The sequence below is a fragment of the Ursus maritimus genome, unplaced genomic scaffold, assembly GCF_017311325.1.
Source record: "Ursus maritimus isolate PB19 unplaced genomic scaffold, ASM1731132v1 scaffold_19, whole genome shotgun sequence".
NCBI classification, from domain to species: domain Eukaryota; kingdom Metazoa; phylum Chordata; class Mammalia; order Carnivora; family Ursidae; genus Ursus; species Ursus maritimus.
In genome coordinates this window covers 5,675,441-5,692,792 of record NW_024424341.1, presented here as the reverse complement: position 1 = coordinate 5,692,792, position 17,352 = coordinate 5,675,441, and the positions used below count along the sequence as shown (strand labels likewise).

General features: G+C 35.6%; 1 protein-coding gene across 2 annotated transcripts in view; it reads left to right on the top strand.

The window, feature by feature from the left end:
- Window positions 1-17,352, top strand: part of LOC103673926 (UPF0547 protein C16orf87) — a 28,187-nt gene that overhangs the window by 8,209 nt on the left and 2,626 nt on the right. The window contains exon 3 of one of the 2 annotated variants that reach the window (XM_040633250.1): window positions 12,918-13,100. The exons of the other annotated variant lie outside the window; for it this stretch is intronic. Coding sequence (XP_040489184.1) covers window positions 12,918-13,100 — 183 coding nt within the window. The remainder of the gene's footprint in view (window positions 1-12,917; window positions 13,101-17,352) is intronic. 2 annotated transcript variants of the gene reach the window in all.

Sequence of the window (17,352 nt, the reverse complement as noted above, 5' to 3'; positions counted from 1 at the left end):
TCAGAGAGCTTGTTAAAAATGGGTGCCTGGGTCTTATTCCCTAAGAGTTTGATTCAGGTATGAGAACCCTAGATATCTGGGGTGGCTTGTCAACTGAGTTTCAGGTCTCCAAAATGAATAAGACATGGTTTGTGCCCTTAGCAGGACAGGTGTGTTTTTTTATTCAACAAATATTTTCAAGTTCTTCTATATACCAATGGTTCAGGTGAGAAATCAGATAAAGAAACCCAACCCAGAGAGAAGGGACAGATGCTGCAAGTATTAAGGAGTCAGAATCACTTGAACCAGAGGGAAGAATTTTACAATTACTCGCAATGATTTGGGTTACTGGTTAGAAAGGGAATATAAAAAGGAAGACAAGTTTTGAGGGAAAGATGAAGAATTAAGTTTTGAGTGTGGTTATGAAATATCATCCATGTGGATTTTTTTCCCCACTTTGACATATAGTGTAACGCCCAGGCAATAGCCTCAACTGGCGCTAAATCCCTTGAGCCATCAGTGAATACATGGTAGTTGATCTCATAGAAATGGATGAGCTTGTGCCGAGAGGGTTGGTAGAGTAGGAAGAGGAGGTTCAGCGACTGAACTCTGGCAAACACCAATCTTAAAAGGGTGGAGGTTATTAGGGAGTTAGGTCAACTGAGAAGGTGTACATGTACATGTCAGCTGTAGGAGAAGAACCAGTGTTACATAAGTCGTGGTGATGAGTAAGAAGCAGTTCATTCTTATTTTACATTTGGAATTTCCTAAGGTTCTGTTGTTTAATGAGAGTGGTCTTGTGACCTTGAAGTAAAGATGAGACATGAAAGCCTAGAAATTCCCTGGAGGAGGAAGAGGAACCAGCAAAAGAAACAGAAAAAATAGTTTCAAAGGATGGAGGAACATCAGGAGTAGACTGTGCCATAGAAACTAAAGGAGGAAAGAGTTTAAAGGAGAAGGTATTCAAAGCCTGGAGAACAGTTTGGGATAGTACAGACATGGGGGTTGGAAACCTTGACCTCAGATTCAGATTCCAGTTTTGTCACTCTCTAACAAGTTAATTAACCTCTGTGACAGCTGCTATTTACTTGAGTTTAAGATAGACTTATAGTGTAAACCTTAGATAGAGGATTGAAGTACAGATGAATATGGCTAATGTAAACAAAGTTTAGTATGTTATAGTTACTCAAATATTCATTTCTACAATTAAGCTTCTTGAAAGTAAGATTCGCCTTATCCAGTTCGTAGTATGTGGGAGATGAGTACATAATTTTTAAAATCTCTCTAATAGTTTATCAAGTCCTTGAACATTGTCAGTGGGATCCAGAACATTTCAGTTTTAGAGAATTTATAAAGAAAAAATGAAAATGGATAATACATGCCTGGAAAGATAATGAACTTCACTAATAATCAGGGAAATGCAGTTTAATTACAATACCATTCTTTTACCCACATTCTGACAAAAATTTAAAGGATTTCCAAGTGCTTTTATGAGTATAGCAGAATCCGAAGTCTCATACTAGTGGCGAGGTTGTAAGTCAGCACAGTAGAACAGTCTGACAGTAGTTGCTAAAAGTTTTAAATGCACATAGCCTAGAATCTAGACTTTTTATCAATAGGTATGTATCCTGAAGATACAGTTATTTTTAATACACAGTGAAATATTTATTAGGACTTAGAAGCAGAAAGTTTATAATAGCAGAAAGTTAAGCCAAATATCATTGGTAGGGGAATGGTTAAGTAGGGTACATCTTTTAGGGAACAACAGTATGTGCTAATCAGAGAGAATGATGCAGATTTTTATGTACTGACATGGAAAAATCTCTAAAACAAAGTTAATTTAAGGAAAAGTACAAAACAATACTCGCGTGAATTCATTTGTTTTACAACATTTTTTTTCTTATAATGAGAACTTTTAAAATGTCCTCTTAGCAACTTTCAAATATGCAATACAGTATTATTAACTATAGTCACCATGCTGTGTGTTACACAATCGTGACTTATTAATATTATAATTAGAAGTTTGTACTTTTGGGGGCGCCTGGGTGGCTCTATTGTTAAGCGTCTGCCTTTGGCTCAGGGCGTGATCCCTGAGTCCTGGGATTGAGCCCCACATCAGGCTCCTCCGCTGGGAGCCTGCTTCTTCCTCTCCACTCTCCCCGCTTGTGTTCCCTCTCTCACTGGCTGTCTCTCTCTGTCAAATACATAAATAAAATCTTAAAAAAAAAAAAAATGTGAGCTCCGTTTTGTTTTTTAAGATTCCACATATAAATGAGGTCATATGGTATTTAATCTTTCTCTGTCTGACATAACACTTAGCGTAATGCTCTCAAGATCCATCCATGTTGTCGAAAATGGCAATGAAATGGCTGAATAAAACTCCACATTACCTTTATCCATTCATCCATCAGCAGACATTTAAGTTGTTTTCATATCTTGGCTATTGTAAATAATGCTGCAGTGGACATGGGGTGCATATATCTTTTCGAGTTAGTATTTTCATTTTCTTTGGATAAATACCCAGAAGTAAAATTGCTGTATCATGTGGTTGTTCTATTTTCCATTTGCTTTTAAGACCCCACAAAATTATTTCTACATGTAACACATACATGGATAGATCACTAAATAACGAGGGAGGAATCAAGGAAGACTTTTACTTACATAATTAAACATTTAAAACAAGAAAGAGAGCCATCTGTGAAGTTCAGATTGCACTTATTTTAAAAGTGAAATCAAAGCTATAAAAGATAATTTTAAATTTCAGTGGGTTGAAATTTCTTTTGTAACTTTGTGACATGTAGGAGGAAAATAATCTGTCAAGTCAGATTTATCTAAGCTTGAATTGCTCAAAACTCACATTTTTCAAATATATTATCTGTGTATCTTGATAACACGGTAGAAATAGGGAGGTAGGACACTAGACCTGTATAGAACTTTGTCTAGCTGAAAATACATTTAAATAAACAAAATTTATTATGGAAATTAAAGGATTTTTTAAAGTTTTTAAATTTTGGTGAGGGGAAGAGATGAGTGTTACAAATAAATCTGTATTAAGAAATGCTCAGTATTTTGTACGAGTGCATAGAACCTCGAGGCAATTAATAATTCTTTGACAACTTTCCAAATGAGTTAGATATGTGTTGTTTCTTTTACTCTCTTTGGGGGGCCAGTATTAAATGCAGATAAATCTTTAAAAATTAATTGTCTTGTTCATATAGGATTTCATTTCTAAATTGAATGATTGCCTAAGAGTTTAAAAAAATAGCCTTGAGATTAAGTCCTAAACTGTCAATTTGAAGCAATTTCTTTTTTTTTTTTTAAGGTTTTATTTATTTATTTGACAGAGAGAGAGGCAGCGAGAGAGGGAACACAAGCAGGGGGAGTGAGAGAGGGAGAAGCAGGCTTCCCGCTGAGTAGGGAGCCCAGTGCGGGGCTCCATGCGGGGCTGGATCCCAGAACGCTGGGGTCGGTGACCTGAGCCGAAGGCAGATGCTTAACAACTGAGCCACCCAGGCGCCCCATTAAAAAGAGATTGAAGAAGGGGCTCCTGGCTGGCTCATTCAGTGGAACATGTGGCTTTTGTTCTTGCGGTTGTAAGTTCGAGCCCATCATTGGGTGTAGAGATTACTTAAAAATAAAATCTTTTAAAAAATAAAAAATAAAATTAAAATGGGATTAAAGGAAATACTCTATTTCCTAAAATTGAGAGTATCTGTACTATAGACCAAACCTTGAACACTATTCAAATATTTGATCAGTCACCAAATTCTGACAGAAACCGTTTTTGGTGAGAACAAACTCTGCTTTGTTCCAAATGTTTAAATTTGGTTTTTCTTTTTCTTTCTTTCTTTTTAAAAATATTTTATTTATTTTTTAATTTGAGAGAGAGTTGGGGGAGGACCAAAGGGAGAGAGGCAAGCAGACTCCCTGCTGAGCGCAGAGCCCACTACGGGGGATTCAGTATCACCAACCTGAGATCATGACCTGAGCCGAAATCAAGAGTTGGACGCTTAACCAGCTCAGCCACCCAGGCACCCCTAAATTTGTTTTTTCTGATGGCTATTCCAGGTGTTTTGTGACATCAAGGGTGCCATTTTGCATTTAATAATTATGGGTATACCTTTTTCCTTTTAAGATTTTAATTATAAAAACTGTAAGGAAAAAGGAAACTGAAGTTCTAAATGACATACTAGTTCATAAAAGACTTCCTCTAAAGGTAAGAAAAAAGATATAAAACAGTAAGAAATTGAAATCGCTTATTAGTGTTTAACTGTATGTTTCTCAGTGGATCTGAGTTTTATTTTTATTTTTATTTTTTTTTTTTAAAGATTTTATTTATTTATTTGACAGAGATAGAGACAGCCAGCGAGAGAGGGAACACAAGCAGGGGGAGTGGGAGAGGAAGAAGCAGGCTCATAGCGGAGGAGCCTGATGTGGGGCTCGATCCCATAACGCCAGGATCACGCCCTGAGCCGAAGGCAGACGCTTAACCACTGTGCCACCCAGGCGCCCCGGATCTGAGTTTTAGATTAAGTTTAGTCAGATAAAAACCTCCTCACTTTTAATTGGAGGAAGAAAAAAAACATTAAAAAATTAAACCTAAACTTTTCAAATTATTGTCTAAGATAAATTAACAGGCAAAGGCTGGTAAATAAGCTAAGAAGTCTATAAATGACATACTCACTTTTAGTTAAGAGAGAAAAGTGAAATGATTATTGCCAATTGTCAGTACTTTTTATAAACCCAGTGGTTGAACATTAATTCAGTAGTAAGTGATCCTCAGTTCTCAATTACCTAACAGTGCACGTTTGTTTTTGGTTTCTTTTTGTTTTGTTTTGTTTTGTTTCGGAAAACACTGTTTCTTACCTGCTAATCACTTAAAATTGCTATACATTCATATATGGGACATGGCTTTAGGTTTTTATTTTGCCTTTGATGGAAGAATGCATACCTTTATTTACCTCTGTGCCTGTACTTTTAAGTTGTTAATCATATAGTTTATAAAATGATGAGTATATTCATTTTTAAGACTTTTTTGTAGAACCTTCTGACTTCTAATTATGACTAACTGATTTTAGGTCTGCTGCATAGCTGTCATACTAAGATTTCTTTCCTTTGTACTCTTAGGATAATCCCATTTTTCTTCACTACCATTTTTTTTTTTAACTCATGTGTTTTTATTTCTGAAATAAAATTTCCAGAAAGTTGTTTCAGACCTGGAAAAATTTTTTTCATAGAAGGTATGTGGTCATACATTTCCTGTTTTCCATTGTGTGGAAGGCCTTTACTGTGTATTCACATATACTTGTTTATTTTTAAAGATTTATTTATTTTAGAGAGTGTGGATGTGCACATGCAAGTACGGGGAAGGGCAGAGGTGGAGGGAGAGAAACAATCACAAGCAGACTCCGTGCTGAGCATGGAATGCATCGTGGGGCTGGATCTCACAACCCTGAGACCATGACCTGAGCCGAAACCAAGAGTCGGACACTTAACCGACTGAGCCGCCCGGGAGCCCTGTACTCACATTTAAATGTCATTCTCATTCTTCCTTTCCATCTGAGATTTCAGATCTTCAGTTTAGAGCAATTTTTACCTATTATTTCTTTTCTCCCCATTCTCTTTTCTCTTCCTCCTGGCATACTGATTGCATACTTGTTGGATGATATATCAGGATTACCATCCACAGAGACTGACACTGGATTAGACAAATAGTTTGTGGGGTTTTTCACTATTTCGTGAAGAAAGATGAAGTTGGCACTATAGGACTAGTGATTCAGTGGTATCATCAAGGACCTAGGTTGGTCTCTTTCTTCTGTCCTGAGATTTGGCTTTCATACTCATTGTTACAAGGTAGCTATTGTACCTCCAGACATCCCTTAAGCATTCCAAGAAGAAGAGGGAAGGGCAAAGGGACAAAGGGACATGCCAGCTATGCTTTTACCCCCTTAAAAAAAAATTGTGCTGGAAACGTTACCCAATTCCACTTATTTGTCATTGGCCAGAACAAAATGCCATGGCGACTTCATCTGTAGGAGGGTCTTCGAATGTATATATTTTAGCTGGACCTGTTGCCCTCTTGATCAGAACATTCTGTTCTTAATGGAGAGGAGGAGAATGAATATTGGGTAGGCAATTAGTAATTATGTCATGGATGAGTATTAGATTTCTTGGATCTTTCCTTCATTTCTCCTCACTTACTGCACCTATTCTCTTTTTTTTTGTTGTTTTTTGATGTTCCAGGAAATTTCACTGATTTCCTTTGTCAGATCTATGATTCTGTCTTTCAGAGGTGTCCATTATTTAGCTTGTCTTTTGCACTTTGATTTTGAGCAGTTCATCTTGTTTTCTAATTTCTTCTTTTTTTATTGAATCTTATTTTTTTCATATTTTTGTGGTAAATTACACATAACATAAAATCAGTATTTTAATAATTTTAAAGATTTTATTTATTTATTTGAGAGAGAGTGTACGAGCAGGGGTTAGGGGCAGAGGGAGAGGGAGAAGCAGACTCCCTCCTGCGCAAGGAGCCAGATGCTGGACTTGATGCCAGGACCCTGTGATCATAACCTGAGCTGAAGGCAGATGTTTAACTGACTGAGCACCCTGTATTTTAATCATTTTTAATGTACACTTCAGTGGCATTAAGTACATTCATATTGTGTACTTAAGCATTACCACTGTTAATCTCCAGGACTATTTTCATCTTCCCAAACTGAAATGCCATACCCATTAAACAATAACTCTCCATTCCCCTTTCCCACTTCCCCAAGGCAACCACTATTCTTCTTTCTGTACCTGTGAATTTGACTAGTGTAGCTACTTCCTATTTGGAATCATACTACATTTATCTTTTTGTGTCTGACTTGTTTTCTTTAGCATAATGTCTTTAGACTTCATCCATGTTGTAGCTTGTGTCAGAATTTCCTTTCTGACTAATATTTCCTTGTATGTATATACCACATTTAGTTTATTCATGCATTGATGGACACTTGAGTTGCTTTCACCTTTTATCTGTTGTGAATAATGCAGCTATGAACATGGTTGTTCAAATATCTGTTCTATTTCCTGCTTTCATTTCTTTTGTATATATACCCAGAAGTGGAATTGCTGGATCTTATGGCATTTCTATGTATATGGTATACCATATCGTTTTCCACAGCAGCTGCACCATTTTAAGTGATTAGCAGCAGTGCCCAGAGTTTCCAATTTCTCCACATCCTCATCAACACTTACTTTATGTTCTTTTGGTAAGAGCCATTCTGATCAGTATGAAGTGATAACTTGTGGTTTTGATTTGCATTTCTCTAATGATTAGTGATGTTGAACATCTTTTCATTTGCCTGTCATCTTTGGATAAATAGCTATTCAAGTTCTTTTCTCATTTTTGAATTGGGTTGTTATTGAGTTGTAAAAGTACTTTTTATTCTGGATATTAATCCCTTATCTGATAAACGTTTACAAATATTTTCTCCCATTCCATGAATTAATTGCCTTTTTTTACTCTGTTGATACTATCCTTTGATGCACAAAAGTTTTTAATTTTGTTGAAATCCAAGTTGTCCCTTTTTTCTTTTGTTGCCTGTATTTTTAGTGCCATATCCAAGAAATCATTGCCAAGTCCAGTGTTATGAAGCTTTTCCCTTCTTTTTGTTCTAAGCATTTTATAGTTTTAGCTGTAATATTTAGGTATTCAGTCCATTTTGAATTAATTTTTGCAGATGGTATAAAATAAGGGTCCAGTTACATTTTTTTTTATATGTGGATATCCAGTTTTTCCAGTACAACTGTTGAAAATATTATCTTTTTCCCCTTGAATCATCTTGGCGCTGTTTTTGAAAATCATTTGACCATATATTCAAGGATTTATTTCTGGGCTCTCTATTTTATTCTCTTGGTCTGTATATCTGTCATATGGCAGTACCACACTTTTTTGATTACTGTAGTTTGTAGTGAGTTTTGAAATCAGTAAGTGTGAGACTTCTGACATTTTTCGAGATTCTTTTGGTTATTTCAGATTGCTTGAGAGTCCATATGAATTTCAGGATTGAGCTTTCTATTTTTGCAAAAGAATCTTATTCTTAATGATATAAAGTCCAATCAGATCTCTCTGAAGGTGTATGCATTAGAATGTTTTAAGATTATCTTTTCTTTTTCTTTTTTTTTTAAGATTTATTTATTTATTTGAGAGAGAGAGGGCAAGGGAGGAACAGAGGGAGACAGACAAGCAGACTCCACACTGAGCATGGAGCCCAGTGTGGGGCTGGATTCCACGACCCTGAGATCATAACCCAAGCTGAAACCAAGTGTTGGACAGGACACTCAGCTGACTGAGCCACCCGGGCACCCCTATTTTTTTCATGTTTCTTGAACTACCTTTGTTCCTCCTGTTTTAACTTGTTCCTTCTCTATTACACTTCTTATTTTCCTTAAATTGCTGGTAATCCTTAATTGCCTATTGATATTCATAAATGAAGGATTTGATTTATCAGTGTAGATAACTTGCATGACTATTCTACACTGTTTTAAAGGTCTGTTTTGACCATAGATCTCTTTAGTGTACACTTGGGAGGAGCTTATTGGCAGGCTTTTGGATGTAAATTACATGAACTGGGAGACACTGTGGAATTCCATGATGGCCAAAATAAGGAAAGCTTCATCCTGGGAGAGAATGTGAAATTCCTTACATTATTTCATTTTTATGAGGAGCTGCCATTTGTTTGTTTGTGTCTTCTGTGTTTTAGAGGTTCATAGTTCCTTTGAACATTGCTTGGTTCCTGAGAGCTTTACTTCCTGATGTCATTTGCTCTGCAGTAGTCCTGTAGGTATTCTGATGATCACTCTGTGGCCTGCTCTCCCTTATTGTACTTTTGTTCTGTCCTGGGAGGGGACAGAACAGCTCTCCCTTCTATAGGAGCCATCTTTTGTTTCTATTTTGGATTGTAGTGTCTTCTATTCTGGTTTCTTTTCTTTTCTTTTTTTTTTTAAAGATTTATTTATTTATTTTAGAGAGAGAGCATGAGCATGGGGAGGGGCAGAGGGAGAGAGAGAATCTCAAGCAGTCTTCCCACTGAGTATGGAGCCTGACACTGGGCTTAGTCCCACAACCCGGAGACCATGATGTTAGTCAAAATCAAGAGTTGGAGCCTTCACTGACTGAGCCACCTGGGTGCCCCCTATTCTGGTTTCTTAATTAGAATCTGTTGAGCTTGTTGGTTTGCTAAAATTCTGTAATTTTGGGTGATTGATAGCATCCTTTCCTTGTTTCCATCAGTACAGATCTATTTTCCTTTTTCTCTTTACCTTTTTTACCCATGTTTATTCTCTTTTCAGTGGGATTTTCCAGGAAGGGGGAGGTAGATGCATGTGCTCAGTCTGATTTTATTTATTTAGCACTACTTAATATGTGTAGATAATATTCTAGGATCTGTGAATGAGACAGATAAACGCATCCCAGCTTTCATGGAGTTTATATTCTAATGGGGGATTGAGCATATAAGTAAATAACAGATTATAGTATTAGATTATAAAAAGTAATTTGGGCTGTAAGACTCAAGGTGGGGTAACCTATAAATCAACATCTGAAGTAAATAAGTGGTCTCATTAAAAGTTTTGGAATGAGAGCTCTAGGCAGAAGCATTAGCAAATGCAGACACTTAAGGGGAGGAAAGAACTTTTATTAAAAGGAAGGCATGTCTGGAGTATACTGAACAAAGTGTTTCAGTATGAGAGAATATTGGAGAGAGAGGCAAATGTCAGGTCTTACAGACAGTTGTAGTCTTTGGTAAGGAAATTTGACTTTATTTTTAAATACAATGAAAAGCTAATGAAAGATTTTAGAAGGGGAGCTATACAGTTTGAATTTTTTAAAGATAATTTTGGCAGTATGTAGGAAACGTATTTGGTTTGGATGTTGCCCACAGAGGTAGAGAGCTGAAGAAATTGTGGATATATTTTGCAAGGAGTACCTGTGGACATTTGTGATGATATAAGAAGCAGTAGGCTGAGTTACAGATAACTACAAATTATTTGGCTTTTGCAACTGGATGGTGCTGTTTACTAATATAATGAAGCTTTGGAGGAGGGAAAAGCAAGAGTGATTTTTTGATACATTTTGAAATGCTTGTAAGATATTATTAGAGTGAAGCTGTCGGGTAGGCAGTCTGGAACTTTGGGAAGAGTACAGAGTTGAAAGTATAAATTTTGGAACCACCATAAATAATAGAGTGTGAGGTTTGGATCTATGGATTATCTCGACAGAATGTAAGTAAGAGAATAGGGCTCAGGTCAGAGTCCTACAGCTTTAATATTAAAGATGAGAAAGGACCTTGGGGAGAAGACAGCAAAAGGAGGCAAAGAGAAATGGCTGGTGAGATGGGAAACCTGGAAACCTGAAAATCAAGTGAAGAATAATTTAAGGAAAAGAGTAGTCATCTTGGTTGAATTTTTTGAGAGAGGGTATTAAGATGATTAAAGAGAGGTGCTGTTAGATTTGGTAACAGATTTTTGTCCTTCTTGATGATCGGTTTCATTGAGTGGGCATCTGTATTGGAGTGGATTGATTAGTGAGTGGGAGGTGAGAAACTGAAGGCAGAAAGTACAGATAGCTCTTTTTTGAGAAGTTTGCAGAGATGGGTGGGTAGCTGGAGGAACAAACCTAAATTCATTGTTGAACTTTAAAAGGCATACTATGAAAAGCTTTACCTATCACTATTTCAACTTTTTTTTTTTTTTTTTAAGAAGTTCTAAGCTACACAAGAGCAGAAAGAAAATGGCCACCCTGGCCCCATTCATACCCATGTTTACTCCTTCCCTTGCATATTATTTTTAAGCAAACCTCATATAATTTGTTATAAATGTTTCATTATATGTTTCTAAAAGATAGACCTTTAAAAATATAAGCGCAATTAAAATTAACAATAATTCCTTAATATTAAATACCCAGCTGGTGGTGTTGACATTTTCAGGTTTCTCATAAAAACTTTAAAATTTTAAAGTTTTAAAAAACAGATATTTAAGGTCCACACAGTACATATGGGCAATGTCTTTTTTAGCTTTTATCTATTGTTTTCTTTCGTTCTTTTTTTTTTCCCTTGTAAGTTGTATGTTAAAGAAGCTATCACATTTACATCTGGATATGGTATTTGGGTATTGGGTCTTCATGTGGGATAACACATTCCTCCAGTGACTTTATTTTTCCTGTGAATCATAATTTGGATTCAAAGGCTTGATGGGATCTGATTTTCTTGATAAGACTAGGTGACCTATAAAGTCTGCTTATCTCTGTTTTTGTAATGTTAGCAGCTATTTCTGTTTAGCACTTACATCCTTTAGTTCATTTCTGTTTGAAAATGGTGATACTTTGGGGTGCCTGGGTGGCTCAGTTGGTTAAGCGTCTGTCTTTGCCTCAGGTCATGATCCTGGGGTCCTGGGATTGAGCCCCAGGTCTGGCTCCCTGCTCAGTGGGGAGCCTACTTCCTCCTCTCCCTCTGCCCCTCTCCCCAACTCGTGCTCTCTTGTTCTCTCTCTCAAATAAATAAAATCTTTAAAAAAATGGTGACACTTTGATTTTATCATTCTTTATTTTTTAGCCACAGTAATTCTTAAATTAGAACTTCTCTTTATCTGTCCTTTGGTTACCCAGTGAGTGGTATAGTTTGAATAGAAAAGGCAGGGTAAATGCTTTATTCTTTCTATTCTATTTAAGTTTTCAAAATAGGGAGTTGGTTCTTTAGCATTTCCTACGGTGGCTAAGTAGTTTTTGCTTGTGTTTTTTTAATTTAATGTCGTGTACTTACAGTTTTAAGTATATTTGATGTTCCAATTTATTATTACAGTTACTGTTTGTACTGATGCTCAGATTGTCCTAAAGTGGTCAGTGGGAGCCTTTTCAAGTTAGCCCTTGAGTCCTTTAACAAGGCCATCGTTGTCTTTGATAACTTCCTTGCAATCTGGAATAATTAAGTGTTGTTGCATCATCTGGTGTATGTCTGAGAATAGAATTAACTAATTCTCTAAGGGTACAGTATTTGGAAATAACCATTACCGTTTTACTTAAAAAGTTGTTTTTTTTTAATCTTACACTGGTCTATTAAGCATACTTATATTACAGTCTTTTAAATCATTCCCTTCTTGGGATATGAATTTTGTCTGTTTTGGCCCTTTACCGTTGTGGTTTTAGGTATTTGGGAAATTCTCTTTGTTGCTTTTGAGTTCAGGTATGTATTAAAGCAAGTTTTTTGTTTGTAATTTGTTGTTTGTCTTATCCAACATTTTGAATTGTTTGTGGAGTGAGAAGGATGGCTTCTTGGCATTAATTAAATCACCATATTGAGTAAAGTTCCCCTTTTGCTATTCCATTTAGGGATCTGCATGCTCTGAGAATGTCAGAAATGATCTCATCTGTGGCTAAAGTGAAAACTACTTATTACTTCCCTAGCGTTTTTATATTTTCTGTGGATGTTTTCTGTTTGCTTTTTATTGGTAACCTTAATGTATTATGGCTAAGGTCAGTTTTGCTTCTGTATTTGACATATTTCAGTCTATAATTTGAGTAGAGGGCAAAAAGGAATGGAATTTTTTTTTCCTTTTCTAATACTTTACCATTTTTAGCTTTGAAGCAGAGAGAAGGAAAAAGGCAGAAAGATCACTGTGAAATTGTGTGAACATGTAGGAGCTGAAATTAAAGGTGCCAAATAAAGAAACTGGTCTTCTGTTACAATTCCTCCTACCTCATGAGTTAATGTGGATCTGAATTCTGTTGAATTTCTTTTTTTTCTGTGTGGGTGTGAGGAACATAGATGTTATGGTTGTAGTTTTATAAAATATGCCAGGCAGCAAACTCTAGTGCTATTTAGAAAGAAAAAGAAGACAATGAGAACTTGGGCAAACAGTTCTTGCTAAGCCCTAAAATATATCACTTTTATTCATCCATACAGAAAACAAGCATGAGGCCAAGAGGAGGCGAACAGAGAGAGTTAGGCGAGAGAAGATAAATTCTACAGTAAATAAGGATTTAGAAAACAGAAAGAGGTCTCGAAGTAACAGCCATTCAGATCATATCAGACGAGGAAGAGGAAGACCTAAAACTGCATCTGCCAAAAAACATGAGGAAGAAAGAGGTATGAATAAATCCAAGCAGTTTTGTTTTTCAAGTATTAAATTTTTCTAGATCTTAATTAGACAGTAGTAAAGAAAGTGTTTGGTAGGCATTGAGCTCCTGGACTTAAAATCACAACTCATATTTTAGTTTGAAAACATTTCCTCCAGGGTAGATACTTGTTTAAAAAAAAAAAAAATCACAGAATTTAATTCTTATTGAAAAGTTTAAATGCTCAAATTAGGTAAAATTCACCTTGTTATAAACTGATGATAGTAGAGTTCAGAGATAATAATTTGTATATGACAACCTAGAGAAGCCTGTTAAAAATGATTATTTGTTTGTTTTTAAAGGTAAATCTGAGTTCTGTTAGACTTATTTCAAACTGTTACACTACTAGTTTTAAAATTTACTATTGAAAGTATTCTTCAGTATGAATTTTTAAATTGCTCAGTGTGTCCTGCGGACTTTGAGGCAGCTTTTGGATAGTTAGGTAAATTCTTCTTGGTCCAAAATATATTCATATTTCTCCTTACAGATTTTCTCCTTTCTTCTGATAACTAGTATGTCTGCCAGTAACTTGATTTTAACGGTTAACTAAAACTTCAGCTTCTCTTTTTATACATCTTCTAAAAAACCTTTTATCTGGAAAATTTCAAAGATGACACAAGAGTAGAGAGACTAGACTAGGATGATGAACCCCTGTATGGCCATGAATGAATATCTTTTGCAATTGAGACTTTCAAGCCTGTAATTAATGGAAAAGGGGGATGATTGCTCTTTATAATTACTTAAAAACCTCTATCAAAATAATTTCATCTTCAATGAAACGCATTTATAATTTCTTATCTTGTAGGTGAGTTATACTTTGCTTTTTCAGGCATTCAGTTTTAGATATTCAAGCATAAGTGTAAATTTCTCTTATTTTAGACATTGAGAATTTTTTTTAACCTGTTTACCATTTCTCTCTACTTTGTATGCTTTTATTTCAATAAAATTATGACTGTTAGGGAAAATAACTTTACTGGTATAGCTGTCCTTAGCTTTTTCAGAGTTAATGGTTTCTTAGTGTTGTATGGCTAAAGGAATAAGGCTTATATCATATTTGTATTTTTTGAAGAATACTTAGATACTCCTTAATTCCTTGGGTAATTTTACTCCATTTTCTTTTTTCTTCTCTTATGCTGCTCTTCCAGAGAGTTTGAATTATTTTCTAAATTTGAATGTTTTTTAACATGGGATGATCAGAAAATCTATGCTTAAAACTGTTTCAGAACGGAAACTAGGCAAACAAAAATCAACAGAAAAATTAAAACAAAACAAAACCAAGCAGAGAAATACTGCTTGGCCCAGAAAACAGAACATTCTTTTCAGTTGAAGTAAAGGGAATGTAACCCAAAGAATGGAGAAGGAATGCTTCTGTTGGTGAGTGAGAGGAGATGAGAAGAGATAATGACAGTCTTTTAGTTGGGGAAATGAAATCTAGATAGTTGTGCTAGGAATCTGTATGTGCAGGTCTGAAGTTTTATTCATGTTAACTTGAGAAAATAGTTAGCTATCAATTTTTTTTCAGATATTTTGAGCTTATTAATAGAAAAGTTTTAAGCTATTTCTAGAGTAAGATATGCTTTTGATTTATTTTTAATACAAATAGGAAGATGCTCAAAGCAATTTTTGTAGAGTAAACTGGAATCTTTTCATGTAGGCCATGGGGGAGGGTGGGGAAGAGGTCAGCAAACTTTTTTTTGTAAAGAGCCAGATAATAAATATTTTAGGCTTTGTGGGCCATATAGCCTTCTGTTGCTGCTACTCTGCCCTGTCATTGTAGCTGGAGAGCAGCCATAGACAATATGTAAATGAATGGGCATGGCTGTGTTCCAGGAAGACTTTATAAAAACAGGTGGCAGGCCAGATTTGACCCTGGGCTGTATTTTACCAACCCTTGAGGCAGACCATGTTCTCTAAATATAATCCGGATAAGAAATATGAACTTTTGAAATCTCTATGTATTTTAGAATAGACTTCTTTCATGTGCTTCTTAGTATTAAGTAGCTATTTACTTTAATTCAGTTTTTATTGATTCCTTGCTCATAGGGTACTTGAAAACTTTGAAGCAAGCTTTACCTTTAATAAGGACAGTTGGTGTATAAAAAACACTTTTAATCGACTTTGTTTTCTATATTTTGAAAAAGAATAGGAAGAAGAAACAATGGAAAAGGAAAGCTTGTTTAATACCTAGATAGCAAAATATCTTTATAGGGTCATAAAAACAAACCATTAAACTTAAAATCTTGGTTGGTTTAAGATAAGTTTTCATTTTATATGAGGGGAGTATGATTATTTTGAATATTAGTAAGGTAGGAGTGACATTTAGATTAAAATGGACAGTTCTGAATATCTTATTAATGAACATACAAGATTTATGTACAGTTCAAATTAAAGCTGGTATATTGAGTAACTACACGAAGCTCTCCATCATCCTCAAATCCTGGTAATATTATAGTAAAGGGATTTTTTTTTTTAAGGACCAAATTCCACAAGAACAAGGAATGGGAAAAGCAGCAGAATTCTAGAAAGTGATAATTGCTTTAGTAGACCCATGGGACCTAAATTGTTAGCCCCTTTGGGAAAACTAATAAACTGATTTTTATTACACAACTGCCTTAAGGTCAGGAATTTGTGCATATCAGTTATGTCTGGAAGCGTAAAGATGAAGGTGAGGCTAAAAATGAGATTGTTTGGAAGTCTGTTTTTTAATGGCCTGCTAGGGCTGTTTACCTCATTTCCCCCTCCTTCCAAATTTACCCTTTCAAAAAGATAAGACAAAACAGAGTCCCTGATTTAGAGAACACCAGGTGTCATTCAGGGCAGGGATACTCTATTGAAATCAGGAAGATTATGTGAAAATTGGAGATGGTAAATACTGAGTTCTGTGGTCAAGCTTGGGTCTTTGAGGTAGGAGATGAGCAGTATCTTCTCTAGGAAATCTGAAAAACCCAAGAGAAAGGGCCTAAAATAAGGATGCTTTCATTAGGGATTTCACAAATGGCCCAGTCAGATCATCCTAAATTGGTGGTCACAGTCAAGCTCTACAGATATGTGTGAGTTAATCAGCTTTTTTGGATCCCATTCTTAAATATGAGCATATTATCAAGAATTACTCAGATGTACAGAAGAAAGCATCTGTATGAAAGGCTAAGACCAAACAATAGGAAAAAAAATAATAACTTAGATAAAACAGGTTTTTGCAGGAAAGAAAAAATTAAAACTATTGTTAATGTTTTTAGCATGATATTGTAGTCATGAAATAAGAATAAGATGATATTTAAATGGAAAAGCAGGTGTCAAAAAAGTACCTAGAAAATGAACTTCAAAATACAAATCTAAAAAAATATTTGTGTGTATAAAGATTGCAGAAATGAAAAACTTTTAACAGGTTTATTGACAGAATTAAAGAATTGTACCAAAATGTAGAGAAATAGAAAAAGAGATGAAAGGGGCGCCTGGATGGCTCAGTCGGTTAAGCGTCCAACTCTTGATTTCAGTTCAGGTGACTATCTCAGGGTTGTGAGATCGAGCCCCATGTCAGGCTCTGTGCTGAGCGTGGGAAGCCTGCTTAGGATTCTCTCTCTCCCTCTCTCTCTCTAAAAAGAAGGAGACAGAGAGAAAGGAAGGAAGGAAGAAAGAAGGAAGAGATGAAAAAAATAGAATGGGATGGATAAGAAATTTAGAGGACCAGTTTGAGGTCAACATCTATAAATAACTGATGTTCCAAAAAAGAACATAGAAGATGGAGGAGAAGGAAGTCATCGATGAAATAATTCAAGAGATTTTTCCAAACCTGAAGGACATAGAGTTTCCACATTGAAATTGCCCACCAAATTCCCAGACCAGTAGATGGTTAAAAGTAGATTATGCCGAAGCATATCATCATAAATCCTGTGTCTTTGGTTAAAGAGAAACTCCTTCAAGTGCCCAGGGAAAAAAGTGAGAAAAGAAAGTAATGTTTGGAATTAATACAGTGGGATACTACCCAGCAAGGAACAAACTACTCATATATGAACAGACAGCATCATTGAATTTTAAAAACATGTTGAATGAAAGAAGCTAGACACAAAACAGTTCATGCCAGGTGATGGATGCCATTTATATGAAGTCCAAGAACAGGCAAATGAATCTGTGGTGATAGAATCAGAACAGTAGTTGCTGGTGAGGTGGGGAGGCATTGACTGGAAAGGAGCATGAGGAATTTCCTGTATCTTGATTGTGGTGTG